This window comes from Paroedura picta, chromosome 3, assembly GCF_049243985.1.
Source record: "Paroedura picta isolate Pp20150507F chromosome 3, Ppicta_v3.0, whole genome shotgun sequence".
NCBI classification, from domain to species: Eukaryota; Metazoa; Chordata; class Lepidosauria; order Squamata; family Gekkonidae; genus Paroedura; species Paroedura picta.
This window is the reverse complement of record NC_135371.1, coordinates 172,075,950-172,087,411: the sequence shown is the minus strand read 5'-3', so window position 1 is coordinate 172,087,411 and position 11,462 is coordinate 172,075,950. Positions and strand designations below refer to the sequence as shown.

Sequence of the window (11,462 nt, the reverse complement as noted above, 5' to 3'; positions counted from 1 at the left end):
AACCTCTTTTCCTTCTCCTTGCAGATCTTGGTAGGGGGGCTGGCCTTCTCCCCCGGGACCTTGCACATCTACCCGGAGGCAGCCCTGCCACTGCCAGCTCTGGTCGGCTTGGGGGCTGGAGGCAGCCTGCTTCTAGGGGCCATAATCGGGGTGCTGGTGGCCTACAAGCGGAAGACACGGGACGCCGACCGGACTCTGAAACGCCTGCAGCTGCAGATGGACAACCTGGAATCTCGCGTCGCCCTGGAGTGCAAGGAAGGTACGGAGGGGACGGGGGATGTCGATCTATTTATTATCACTTCATTTATTTTCGGACACTTCTACCCTGCTTGGTGCTTGGAGCCAGCTTACATTCGCCTTCCCTTTCCTCTCCCCACAACAGACACCCTGTGAGGTGGGTGAGGCTGAGAGAGCCCTGAGATTACTGAAGAAGAAGAAGAAGAGCTGGTTCTTATATGCCGCTTTTCTCTACCTGGAGGAGAATCAAAGCGGCTTACAGTCGCCTTCCCTTTCCTCTCCTCTCCCCACAACAGACACCCTGTATGGTGGGTGAGGCTGAGGGAGCCCTGAGATTACTGAAGAAGAAGAAGAGTTGGTTCTTATATGCCACTTTTCTCTACCCGAAGGAGTCTCAAAGCGGCTTCCATTCGCCTTCCCTTTCCTCTCCCCACAACAGACACCCTGTGAGGGAGGGGAGGCTGAGAGAGCCCTGAGATTACTGAAGAAGAAGAAGAGTTGGTTCTTATATGCCGCTTTTCTCTACCCGAAGGAGTCTCAAAGCGGCTTACATTCGCCTTCCCTTTCCTCTCCTCTCCCCACAACAGACACCCTGTGAGGTGGGTGAGGCTGAGGGAGCCCTGAGATTACTGAAGAAGAAGAAGAGTTGGTTCTTATATGCCGCTTTTCTCTACCCAAAGGAGTCTCCAAGCGGCTTCCATTCGCCTTCCCTTTCCTCTCCCCACAACAGACACCCTGTGAGGGAGGGGAGGCTGAGAGAGCCCTGAGATTACTGAAGAAGAAGAAGAGTTGGTTCTTATATGCCGCTTTTCTCTACCCGAAGGAGTCTCAAAGCGGCTTACATTCGCCTTCCCTTTCCTCTCCTCTCCCCACAACAGACACCCTGTGAGGTGGGTGAGGCTGAGGGAGCCCTGAGATTACTGAAGAAGAAGAAGAGTTGGTTCTTATATGCCACTTTTCTCTACCCGAAGGAGTCTCAAAGCGGCTTACAGTCGCCTTCCCTTTCCTCTCCCCACAACAGACACCCTGTGAGGTGGGTGAGGCTGAGGGAGCCCTGATATTCCTGCTCGGTCAGAACAGCTTTATCAGTCATGTGGCGAGCCCAAGGTCACCCAGCTGGCTGCATGTGGGGCAGCGGGGAATCAAGCCCGGCTCCTAACCACTACACCAAACTGGCTCTCTTGTTTACTTGTTGGCCAACAAGTAAAGGGGGAAGATTGAGGCATCTGACACAGCTACAGCTGGGCAGAATTAGAGCATAGAATGACAACAGGCATTCATGAGGATTCCCTTAGCATGAGCCACGTTCAGCCAAGCCTTCCTGCCACATGTCCGTGTGACCTGCCAAAAGACACGTGCGTGCAGTTATCAAGCAAGATGAGCTGTGTGTCGACAGCTTGCTGGTCCCTCTGCAGAAGAGCAAATCTGTTGCACCCAAGGGGGCTTTTAGGGGAAGAGCTCAGGTATGACGTGTTTGCACTCCTTCCTTCCTTCCTTCCTTCCTTCCTTCCTTCCTTCCTTCCTTCCTTCCTTCCTTCCTTCCTTCCTTCCTTCCTTCCTTCCTTCCTTCCTTCCTTCCTTCCTTCCTTCTCTAGCTTTTGCAGAGCTTCAGACCGACATCAACGAGCTGACGAACAACATGGACGGGGTGAAGATTCCCTTCCTGGACTATCGGACTTATGCAAGGCGTGTGCTCTTCCCAGGGGTCGATGACCACCCGGCTCTTCAGGACTCCAGCGTGAGTGCACACGGATGCAAAGCTTGCCAGAGATCGTGGCTTTACGCTTCGGGAGAAGGGCAGATAAGCGATCGGGAGTTAGTTAGTACATTTGTTCACAGCTTGAGTTCCTGAGGAATTTCTAAGTCCGAGAGTTTCTGCTTGTTATGTTTTTGGACATTGCTAGGTCTTTAGTATTACCCCTCCCATGCACTGGCTTAGGGATGCCAGCCTCCAGGTGGGGCCTGGGGATCCCCTGGAATTCTAGCTCCTCTCCAGACTGCAGAGATCAGTTCCCCTGGAGGAAAGGGCTGCTTGGGAGGGGGACTCTGTGGCCTTGGACCCCACTGAGGGTCAGGGATGCCAGCCTCCAGGTGGGGCCTGGGGATGCCCTGGAATTCCAGTTCCTCTCCAGACTGCAGAGCTCAGTTCCCCTGGAGGAAAGGGCTGCTTGGGAGGGGGACTCTGTGGCCTTGGACCCCACTGAGGGTCAGGGATGCCAGCCTCCAGGTGGGGCCTGGGGATCCCCTGGAATTCCAGCTCCTCTCCAGACTGCAGAGATCAGTTCCCCTGGAGGAAAGGGCTGCTTGGGAGGGGGGACTCTGTGGCCTTGGACCCCACTGAGGGTCAGGGATGCCAGCCTCCAGGTGGGGCCTGGGGATCCCCTGGAATTCCAGCTCCTCTCCAGACTGCAGAGCTCAGTTCCCCTGGAGGAAAGGGCTGCTTGGGAGGGGGGACTCTGTGGCCTTGGACCCCACTGAGGGTCAGGGATGCCAGCCTCCAGGTGGGGCCTGGGGATCCCCTGGAATTCCAGCTCCTCTCCAGACTGCAGAGCTCAGTTCCCCTGGAGGAAAGGGCTGCTTGGGAGGGGGACTCTGTGGCCTTGGACCCCACTGAGGGTCAGGGATGCCAGCCTCCAGGTGGGGCCTGGGGATGCCCTGGAATTCCAGTTCCTCTCCAGACTGCAGAGCTCAGTTCCCCTGGAGGAAAGGGCTGCTTGGGAGGGGGACTCTGTGGCCTTGGACCCCACTGAGGGTCAGGGATGCCAGCCTCCAGGTGGGGCCTGGGGATCCCCTGGAATTCCAGCTCCTCTCCAGACTGCAGAGATCAGTTCCCCTGGAGGAAAGGGCTGCTTGGGAGGGGGGACTCTGTGGCCTTGGACCCCACTGAGGGTCAGGGATGCCAGCCTCCAGGTGGGGCCTGGGGATCCCCTGGAATTCCAGCTCCTCTCCAGACTGCAGAGCTCAGTTCCCCTGGAGGAAAGGGCTGCTTGGGAGGGGGGACTCTGTGGCCTTGGACCCCACTGAGGGTCAGGGATGCCAGCCTCCAGGTGGGGCCTGGGGATCCCCTGGAATTCCAGCTCCTCTCCAGACTGCAGAGCTCAGTTCCCCTGGAGGAAAGGGCTGCTTGGGAGGGGGGACTCTGTGGCCTTGGACCCCACTGAGGGTCAGGGATGCCAGCCTCCAGGTGGGGCCTGGGGATCCCCTGGAATTCCAGCTCCTCTCCAGACTGCAGAGATCAGTTCCCCTGGAGGAAAGGGCTGCTTGGGAGGGGGACTCTGTGGCCTTGGACCCCACTGAGGGTCAGGGATGCCAGCCTCCAGGTGGGGCCTGGGGATCCCCTGGAATTCCAGCTCCTCTCCAGACTACAGAGATCAGTTCCCCTGGAGGAAAGGGCTGCTTGGGAGGGGGGACTCTGTGGCCTTGGACCCCACTGAGGGTCAGGGATGCCAGCCTCCAGGTGGGGCCTGGGGATCCCCTGGAATTCCAGCTCCTCTCCAGACTGCAGAGCTCAGTTCCCCTGGAGGAAAGGGCTGCTTGGGGGGGGGGGGACTCTGTGGCCTTGGACCCCACTGAGGGTCAGGGATGCCAGCCTCCAGGTGGGGCCTGGGGATCCCCTGGAATTCCAGCTCCTCTCCAGACTGCAGAGATCAGTTCCCCTGGAGGAAAGGGCTGCTTGGGAGGGGGACTCTGTGGCCTTGGACCCCACTGAGGGTCAGGGATGCCAGCCTCCAGGTGGGGCCTGGGGATCCCCTGGAATTCCAGCTCCTCTCCAGACTACAGAGATCAGTTCCCCTGGAGGAAAGGGCTGCTTGGGAGGGGGACTCTGTGGCCTTGGACCCCACTGAGGGTCAGGGATGCCAGCCTCCAGGTGGGGCCTGGGGATCCCCTGGAATTCCAGCTCCTCTCCAGACTGCAGAGATCAGTTCCCCTGGAGGAAAGGGCTGCTTGGGAGGGGGACTCTGTGGCCTTGGACCCCACTGAGGGTCAGGGATGCCAGCCTCCAGGTGGGGCCTGGGGATCCCCTGGAATTCCAGCTCTTCTCCAGACTGCAGAGCTCAGTTCCCCTGGAGAAAACGGCTGCTTGGGAGGGGGACTCTGTGGCCTTGGACCCCACTGAGGGTCAGGGATGCCAGCCTCCAGGTGGGGCCTGGGGATCCCCTGGAATTCCAGCTCCTCTCCAGGCTGCAGAGCTCAGTTCCCCTGGAGAATAGGGATGCTTGGGAGGGGGACTCTGTGGCCTTGGACCCCACGGAGGGTCAGGGATGCCAGCCTCCAGGTGGGGCCTGGGGATCCCCTGGAATTCCAGCTCCTCTCCAGACTGCAGAGCTCAGTTCCCCTGGAGGAAAGGGCTGCTTGGGAGGGGGGACTCTGGGGCCTTCGACCCCAGACTAGCCTGACCCATCGAGGTCAAGGCAAGAGACTTCATAAGTGGTCTGCCATTGCCTGCCCCTGCCTAGCAAGGCCCTACGCTTGCCTCATTCTGACTTCCCTTCTTCAGATGGCTCTCTGGTAGACCAGCACTCCTTTGGAGAGTGGATGTCGCATTCCCATCCCCACAATTATCCCCCAGGCTCCCAATTTGACTGAAGTGCCTTTCCTTGGCCTCAGATGGAGAAGACAGCACCCTCTCCTGCCCTCCTCCCCTAGCTGTGCTTGCTTCCATGGCCAGTCTGTCGTCCTTGGCCTCCTCTCTATAGTCCTTTGAATACCCTCGCCACCTCAGGGGCATGCCCTGTGGGCACCCTCTGTCCAGGAGCATTATGGGGGTGTCCCCAGTTGGTGTGGGCCCAACAGCATCTGCTGAGCAATCGTTTCCCGGTTGCTCCCCTTCCCTACCCCAAGGGTGGAGCTTCTCAACAGCTGGATTCTCAGACAAAGATCCAGCTGTCCATGGTGGTCTCAGGAGTCCTACAGGCCCCCCTGCCCTTTGGTTGTTTTCAAATTGAATGCATTTCCTTTATTGATACCCCTCCTTTCCTCCCGACGGGGACCCAAAGAGGCTCATTCCATTATCCTCCCCTTTTATCTTACCAATAACCCTGCGAGGTAGGTCAGGCAGCTCCCCCAGCAAACATCCGTGGCCAAGTGGGTATTCCAACCTGAGTTTCCCACTTCTACCAGCACAGCATGCCAGCTGCCTTTACAAGGTGCCTCCGTCAGCCCACCGGTCCAGGAGGATGCCAGGATTAACCCTGCGGGGGGAGCTGAGAAGCAGGAGGGAGACAGGTGCTGCCTCTACCCCTGCCCCCCCAAGAGCGGGTCACTGTCCCTCTGGGCGGGGCCTCGTAATGCATTTGGCCCATCTGTGCTCTGCCCCCCTTCCCTGCCGGGCCGACCCCGTTAACCTTGCCCTTCTGTCGCCCTCGCAGACTCCCCCGAGCACGGAAAAAGGGCTGCGCCTCTTCGGGCAGCTGCTGCACACGCGGCCCTTCCTGCTGACCTTCATCCACACCCTGGAGGGCCAGCGGGGCTTCTCCATGCGGGACCGAGGGGCCGTCGCCTCCCTGACGATGGTGGCCCTGCAGGGCAGGCTGGACTACGCCACTGGGGTCCTCAAGCAGCTGCTGGCCGACCTCATCGAGAAGAACCTGCAGAACCGGGCCCACCCCAAGCTCCTGCTCCGCCGGTGAGAGCCCCCCCCCCTCCACCTCCTGCTGGGAGTTCGAGGCTTACTTGGGCCCCAGCGAAACGGGGGAAGTTGGCAGAGGTGGCTGTGCTGTGGGCCTCATTAACGGGGCAGAGGGAGAGAGCATAGGGTTGCCAGGCCCATAGGACAAGCCGGAGGGGCAAGTGGGGGGAAAGGGCTGCTTGGTCTCTCCTCCAAATACTAACCAAGGTTTGATCCTACTTAGCTTCTGAGATCTGAGCAGATCAGTTTACCCCAGACCGTCCATTTTAAGACTTTTTCAGACACAGGGAGTTTGGCCCTCACAAGAAGGCCTTAAAGCAGGGGTAGTCCAACTGCGGCCCTCCAGATGTCCATGGACTACAATTCCCATGAGCCCCTGCCAGTTGGCAGGGGCTCATGGGAATTGTAGTCCATGGACATCTGGAGGGCCGCAGTTGGACTACCCCTGCCCTAAAGTTTCATTTATTTACTTTGGTCTTTGGCCGTTCAGGGTCCCCATATGTAGCTCTGTCATTTGCAGTGTATATTTCTCTCTTTCTTCTGTCATTTCTGATTTCGCTGTATATCAAAGACAGGCCGCCACCTAGTTAAAAGACACAGAAATGAGAAGTGGGTTCGGGTCCAAACCTTTCCCCAGGAAGCGAGCTTCATTCAGACGGCGATTGTCCTTTCTCCACCCTCTCCCGCAAACAGGCGGATAAATTCCTCCGGGGAATCCCTGAAAAAACCCTGACCTTCTGGGTCTATCAAAAAGCCATATTGGTAGAACCGAGGAAAGTCCTCGTGACGGACTAGCGGTTCCCAGAGGTCATCCAGTCCTTCTCTTCCTGGCGATGCATCCTACGGCAAAGCGCAAGAATATCTGACAGAGGCCCCTTCCCACCTCTCACACGTGACTCTGCTGTTTCTCTCTTTCCCAGGACGGAGTCAGTAGCGGAGAAAATGCTGACCAATTGGTTCACTTTCCTGCTGCACAGGTTCCTCAAGGTGAGCGGAGCAGGGGGAACAATCCTTTGGGGAACCTTGCCTGTATTATGCCAGAGACCGGGAGTCTTTAAACAGCCCAAGAAGGGAGAGCTTAACAATGCTGTCCTCAGCAGGACAGTGAATTCGGAGGGGTTTAAAAGAGCATAGCTCTGCTTGGGTTGGCCCCGTGGGATGGCCAGGGTCTCTGCCTGCCAGGAAGGTTTGTTTGTTTGTTTGTTTGTTTGTTTGTTTGTTTGTTTGTTTGTTTGTTCGTTCCTTCCTTCCTTCCTTCCTTCCTTCCTTCCTTTTCAGTCCACTTCCAATCTCCTTCCTTCCTTCCTTCCTTCCTTCCTTCCTTCCTTCCTTCCTTCCTTCCTTCCTTCCTTCCTTCCTTCCTTCCTTCCTTCCTTCTGATTATGGCTTTCTGCGTGAGCTTAATGAAAAGTTCATTATTGTTTCTAATCTTCCTTCCTTCCTTCCTTCCTTCCTTCCTTCCTTCCTTCCTTCCTTCCTTCCTTCCTTCCTTCCTTTTTCTCTCTTTCTTTTTATCTTTCTCTTTCTCTTTGTTTGTTTGTGTGTTTTTCTTTATTTTATTTATTTCTTTGATTTCTGTGCCGCCCTTCCACATGGCTCAGGGCACTTTACATACAACATGGGGGATACATGGAACGAATTAGTACATAACACCCCTATATCTCATATCGGGTGGCACTTTTTGCTCTGGCTGCCAGGAAGATCCGAGCGAATGCATTTTTACAGGAGCCTCCACCTTCATACACCATTTTATTCCTGTTATTATAACTTAGTAGTCCATGTTTACAATTTTATGTACACAATATCGGAGAAATATCGTTTTTATTTATTTATATATTTGCGCCAGATTGTTTTAATTGTGTTTTGTAACGCCCTTTGGCTACATACAATAAAAGTTATCGTATTGTACCGTACATAACATAAACAAATACAACAACAACAATCCAATAACGCAATTTCATAGAATCCTAGAGTTGGAAGGGGCCATGCAGGCCATCTAGTCCATCCCCCTGCTCAACACAGGATCATAGAATCATAGAATCATAGAGTTGGAAGGGTCCATAGAGGCCATCTAGTCCAACCCCCTGCTCAACGCAGGATCAGCCCTAAGCATCCTAAATTTCAGTGACCATAAACGATGCAACAGGAACGGTTGGGGGTACGGGAGTGAGAATTCTGGAGCGGTCCCCGGTCTACAACCTGGTGCCTTTTTGCCCCTTCAGGAATGTGCCGGAGAACCACTGTTTATGCTTTTCTGTGCCATTAAGCAGCAGATGGAGAAGGGGCCGATAGACTCCATCACGGGTGAGGCCCGCTACTCCTTGAGCGAGGACAAGCTCATCCGCCAACAGATCGATTACAAGACCTTGGTGAGTGAGGGCACGGGGAGACTCAGGAGGGGTCGGTTCACCTCCTCGCCGTGCCACGAAGCTGAGAGCCCCTCTTCTGCAAAGGAGGGGATCTCCCGCGCAGGCCCGTCTGGTTTTGCCATCTTGGTGGCTTGGAGGACTCCGTGTCACCAGATAGAACCCTAGAGTGGGAAGGGCCCACACAGGTCATCTAGTCCAACCCCTGCTCAGTGCAGGATCAGCTTAAAGCAACCTGGATAAGTCTTTGTCCAGCTGCGGCTTGAAGAACACCAGTGAGGGGGAGCTCCCCACCTCCTTAGGCAGCCCATTCCCCTTCTGAACTACTCGGAGTGTGATACATTTTTTCCTGATACATTCTACACCTTGTTCAAATCCATGACTGTGGGTTCTGTCCTCGGCTGCCAACAGGAACCTTTCCCTGACCTCCTCTAAGGGACAGCCATCCAAATACTTAAATACTTTAAGAGAGCCATCCTGTCTCCTCTCAGTCTCCTCTTCTCCAGGCTGAACATCGCCAAGCCCCTCAGCCCTTCCTCACAGGGCTTGGCCCCCAGGCCCCGGGTCATCCTCATCGCTCTCCTCTGCACCCTCTCCCTTTTTTTCCATGTCCTTATTTAATTCAGGCCTCCAGAACTACATGCAAGACTCCAGGTGCAATCTGGCCAATGTGTATCTGGAGAACTAAGCAAGTTAAATTTCTTACCAAATGAAGGCCTTTTTGGGGGGAAAAGCAAAGAGGGGGACCTGTTTGAGCCTGAACTGGAGCCAGCTATATTTAGGACTCTGTTTGGTTTACTAGCAGTCCTGAACGATGCTCTTAAAATGTTGGCTTTATTTTACGTGTATCTTTTTAAAACTTTGGTATGTTCTTTTACGTGTTTTGACTGTGCCGTGAGCTCCCTTGAGCTCCGTAAGGAAGAAAGGCAGCGAACAAATGTTTAAAATGTCTTATTTATTTATTCCTATGCGCCCCCCGCCTTTCTTCCCGACGGGGAACCGAAGCGGCTCACGGCGTTCTCCTCTCCTCCGTTTATCCTCACAACAGTCCTGTGAGGTAGGTGAGGCTGAGAGAGCGCAACGGGCCGAGGTCGCCTAGCCAGCTTCCAGGGCATGTGGGGGTTTGAACTTGTGTCTGCCAGATCCTAGTCCCAACACCGTGCAGGCTGTCAACAAATCAATATATAGGGAGGGAGCCAGGGTATTCATTCATTCATTCATTCATTCATTCCTCCCTCCCTCCCTCCCTCCCTCCCTCCCTCCCTCATTCATTCATTCATTCATTCATTCATTCATTCATTCATTCCTCCCTCCCTCCCTCCCTCCCTCATTCATTCATTCATTCATTCATTCATTCATCCCTCCCTCCCTCCCTCCCTCCCTCCCTCATTCATTCATTCATTCATTCCTCCCTCCCTCCCTCCCTCATTCATTCATTCATTCATTCATTTCTCCCTCCCTCATTCATTCATTCATTCATTCCTCCCTCCCTCCCTCATTCATTCATTCATTCATTCCTCCCTCCCTCCCTCCCTCCCTCATTCTTCATTCATTCATTCATTCCTCCCTCCCTCCCTCATTCATTCATTCCTCCCTCCCTCATTCATTCATTCATTCATTCATTCCTCCCTCCCTCCCTCCCTCATTCATTCATTCATTCATTCATTCATTCCTCCCTCCCTCCCTCATTCATTCATTCATTCATTCATTCCTCCCTCATTCATTCATTCATTCATTCCTCCCTCCCTCCCTCCCTCCCTCCCTCATTCATTCATTCATTCATTCATTCATTCATTCATTCATTCTTCCCTCCCTCCCTCCCTCCCTCATTCATTCATTCATTCATTCATTCCTCCCTCCCTCCCTCCCTCCCTCCCTCCCTCATTCATTCATTCATTGTTAAGATATCTAACCTGACCCTATCGGACCTACCATCTCGGGACAGTTTAAAATATTTAATTAAAAAAATAAATAAATAAAATCATTAAAACAGTTGAAAAACCAACCAACAATTGGTGATAACTCCTATCTCGTTCTCATTAGGTTTTCATTAAGGTGCAGCCGGGAGAGATCCGTCTGGATTGCAGCAGGGAGGCCCTTAATGCTGTTGTACTCACTTAGCTGGCCTCAACCTAGTAGAAGAGTTCCACCTTACAGGCTCTGAGCTGGTGGGAGATCTTGCAGGCCCTCCGGAACTGTGCTAGTTCCGTTTAGGGCCCTGATGTTCCCCGGGAGCTCATTCCACCAGGGAGGGTCCAAGGTTGGAAAAGCCCTGACCCCGATCGAGGCCAGTCGGAATTCCTTGGGGCCGAGGATTACCAGGCGATTTGCGGTTGCTGAACGTGGTGCCCTCCACGGGGCATACCCAGACAGGAGGTCCTGTAGATATGCTGAGCCCAGACAAAATATGACCTTAAAGACCTTGAAACAAACCCGGAACTCTACTGAAGGCCAGTGTAGCTGCTGCAATGCCAGTCTTCTATGGACCTTCCATCTACTGGAGACGTTTGGCAGATCCACAGTCCCGTTATGCTGAGGGGGATGGGTAAGAGCTAACTTGGCACCATCGTTGGAGCAGGACGGCATGGAGCCAAAACAGGGAAGAAAAATGATTTGTGAGGGTAGCTCCCCGGAGAGTTGGCCTTGCTCTGGCTCACTGTCTTGGCGAGAACCAAATGCGGCCAGCCACTCTCCTGCCCCATGGCTGCTCAGCAACAGCAGGAGCAAAAGTATCCTCCAAGTTCCTGTGCACAGTCAGGCCGGAACAGACGGCTGTGGAAATATTATCTATTTATTTATTGTTTAAACTTATTACCTGCCACTCCCGAACCGGCTCATGGTGGGTCACAATAAAATCCTATTAAGGTAAAGGTATCCCCTGTGCAATGAGCCTCTTGTGGTGCAGAGTGGTAAGGCAGCCGTCTGAAAGCTTTGCCCATGAGGCTGGGAGTTCGATCCCAGCAGCCTGCTCAAGGTTGACTCAGCCTTCCATCCTTCCGAGGTTGGTAAAATGGGGGGTAAACGGTAATGACTGGGGAAGGTACTGGCAAACCGCCCCGTATTGAGTCTGCCATGAAAACGCTGGAGGGCGTCACCCCAAGGGTCAGACATGACCCGGTGCTTGCACAGGGGATACCTTTACCTTTACCATTATCCCCTGTGCAAACACCGAGTCATGTCTGACCCTTGGGGTGACGCCCTCCAGCGTTTTCATGGCAGACTCAATACGG

The 11,462-nt window shown here is 54.4% G+C and overlaps 1 protein-coding gene across 2 annotated transcripts in view; it reads left to right on the top strand.

Annotated features, from left to right (window-relative positions):
* PLXNA3 (plexin A3) overlaps positions 1-11,462 on the top strand; it is a 101,887-nt gene that overhangs the window by 75,258 nt on the left and 15,167 nt on the right. For both annotated transcript variants that reach the window (XM_077329627.1, XM_077329628.1), the window contains 5 exons: positions 25-259; positions 1,833-1,975; positions 5,607-5,863; positions 6,787-6,853; positions 8,089-8,235. In XM_077329627.1, the coding sequence (XP_077185742.1) occupies positions 25-259; positions 1,833-1,975; positions 5,607-5,863; positions 6,787-6,853; positions 8,089-8,235 (849 nt within the window). The remainder of the gene's footprint in view (positions 1-24; positions 260-1,832; positions 1,976-5,606; positions 5,864-6,786; positions 6,854-8,088; positions 8,236-11,462) is intronic.